Below are 2,530 nucleotides of genomic sequence, written 5' to 3' on the forward strand. Positions count from 1 at the left end.
ACAAAAATGGGGTTGTTTAAATAAATAAATATTATGTGATATAGTTGTGATCATTATGTCTTTTTTTTTGTTACAGATATTTAAACTTTTAATTTTACAATTTCCAAGTAAACTTTCCATTGCTGTTTAAGCAAAGTATTATTTTAGACGTTAGTAGTAAGAAAATGGTCATGGAGGCATCCCCTTCTCCACAAAATGTCGGTCGTGAATTTGTCCGACAATATTATACCTTACTTAATCAAGCTCCGGCACACCTTCATAGGTAATTAAATGTTATTTGCTGCTTACATTGTAATGTAGAAGTATTCTTATAATAATGTTATTATACATTAAATATTATTATAGGTTTTACAATCAGCATTCTTCATTTGTGCATGGAGGATTAGATTCTAATAGAGAATCAACTCCAGCAATTGGGCAAAAACAAATACATCAAAAAATCCAACAACTAAACTTCAGAGATTGTCATGCTAAGATAAGTCAAGTTGATTCTCAACTTACTCTTGAAAATGGCGTTGTTGTGCAAGTAAGAAATATTAATATTTATAGTAAATCTAAGAAGTGTAATTTGTACTATTATTATTTTTATTATAAATTTATCTGAAATTTTAATTGACATGTAGTACTGAAAGCTCTTCAGTAAATTGAATTATTTATAGGTATCTGGAGAATTATCTAATGCGGGACAACCAATGCGTCGTTTTACACAAACATTTGTGTTGGCAATACAAGCACCAAAAACGTACTATGTACATAATGATATATTTCGATACCAAGACTTAATTTTTCCTGATGAAGAAGAAGCAGATGTAGGTGGTATAGAAGGAGGTGTAGGTGAGTCTGGTGAGAGGGAAGGGGAAGAGGGAATACGTTCTGAACCAGAAGAAGATGAACATCAAAATCGAGGACAGCAACTAACAACACCAGCTACATCTACTGAACTGCAAACTCAGCCACCACTTATCCCTACACAACAACCTGTGTTGCAACAACAACAACAACAAATGTACTATGCTCCACCACCTCAACAGTCCCATGTTAGTTCAGTACTATAATTGACCCTTTCGGTACGGCAGGAGTCAGCCGCGAAGCGCTACTTTGTGGCCGAGATTCCACTACTTATACTTTCTCAGTATAAGGTGATATGAAGTTATTATCGATTTGTAAAATAATTTATATCAACTATCACATTTAAAACAAAAGTTATGAAGCAGAAATGCACGTCTGGTTTGAATCTAGTCACCGAGCACACAGGCTACAGCGAGCATCTCACGCCTGCTGACTAAAGTCGGCGCTCGGGCATATGTGAGTGTTTTAGCGGCCGTCGACTATAGTTGACGATCGTACCGAAAGGGTTAAAAATTTGAATAAAATTTCATACTAAGTAGATTTATTGTTTTAGGTACATCCAGTAATGCAGCAAGTTTTAAATGGATCAGTTCACGAAGAAGCACCGCTAATTAATCAACAACCACCACAGCAACAGCAACAACAGCAACAGCAAACACCTCCACCACCTGCACAGCAGCATCAATACATAACTGAACCTACAACACAAACACAATTTGTACAAGAAACAGAACTGGATACTACAACAGCAGAGCAACAACAGCAAACAGAAAATGAGCCACAAACTCAATCAAGTGAGAATCGTGAACAACCTGAGGCCGAATCATTTACTGCTTCTGTACAAGAATCTGAACCAGAACATCAAGTGACCAATACAAGTGTGACCAGTAGTGGACCGAAAACATATGCCAATCTTGTGAAATCGTTTCCCAGTACTACTGGCGCTACTAGTCCACAAGCTCCCAAACTGTCTATATCGCCGGTATACATTTTATAATTATAATGTTTACATTTAATAATAAAAATTTTACGCAATTTGGGTCCTAACAAAGTATAGATATGAAATGCGCATTTACATATTTGTTCTCAGCCTCCAATGACAAACTTGCGTTTAGACGACAGATCACCACTACATCCAATTAGTAGTGGACCTGCAGTTTCCACTTCAACTAATGTTTCCACACCTCAACAGCAGACACATAGAGTTGGTAATCAGCAACCACAACAACAGCATCAGCAACAGCGAGCTCCTAGAGGGGGAGCAGTGCAACGAGGTAAAGACGTTTATTGTAAGGTACTAATAACATTAATAAAGATTAATTTTTTAGGTTTTATTAATATGCATTTTTCAGATGGCGATCGTCGTGGTACAAGACAAAGTCAGTACAGTGATGCTCACCAACTGTTCCTTGGAAATTTGCCGCATAATGCGTCTGAAGATGATTTACGTCAAGTATTTGAATCCTATGGTAGGGTAGTAGAATTGCGTATACACAGTAAATCGAACGATAGATGCAAAGGTCCGCAGGGAAATAACACAGGAAAAGTGCCTAACTATGGCTTTATCACATTCGAAGACCAACAAGTTGTTAGCAAAGTGTTACAAAACGTGGTTAGTTTTATTTATATGGTATAACCTTTTTTAATAAACAAAGATTCATGTTTTTATTAATTATTTTAG

The 2,530-nt window shown here is 36.3% G+C and overlaps 1 protein-coding gene across 1 annotated transcript in view; it reads left to right on the forward strand.

Annotated features, from left to right (window-relative positions):
* The window catches only part of LOC108579668 (ras GTPase-activating protein-binding protein 1), a 3,928-nt gene that overhangs the window by 874 nt on the left and 524 nt on the right, over positions 1 to 2,530 (forward strand). The window contains exons 2-7 of the mRNA XM_017943258.1: positions 77 to 262; positions 346 to 526; positions 660 to 1,037; positions 1,403 to 1,831; positions 1,940 to 2,123; positions 2,202 to 2,461. Of these exons, the coding sequence (XP_017798747.1) occupies positions 165 to 262; positions 346 to 526; positions 660 to 1,037; positions 1,403 to 1,831; positions 1,940 to 2,123; positions 2,202 to 2,461 (1,530 nt within the window). The 5' untranslated portion in view covers positions 77 to 164. The remainder of the gene's footprint in view (positions 1 to 76; positions 263 to 345; positions 527 to 659; positions 1,038 to 1,402; positions 1,832 to 1,939; positions 2,124 to 2,201; positions 2,462 to 2,530) is intronic.

The sequence above is a fragment of the Habropoda laboriosa genome, unplaced genomic scaffold (genome assembly GCF_001263275.1).
Source record: "Habropoda laboriosa isolate 0110345459 unplaced genomic scaffold, ASM126327v1 scaffold39, whole genome shotgun sequence".
Lineage (NCBI taxonomy): Eukaryota > Metazoa > Arthropoda > Insecta > Hymenoptera > Apidae > Habropoda > Habropoda laboriosa.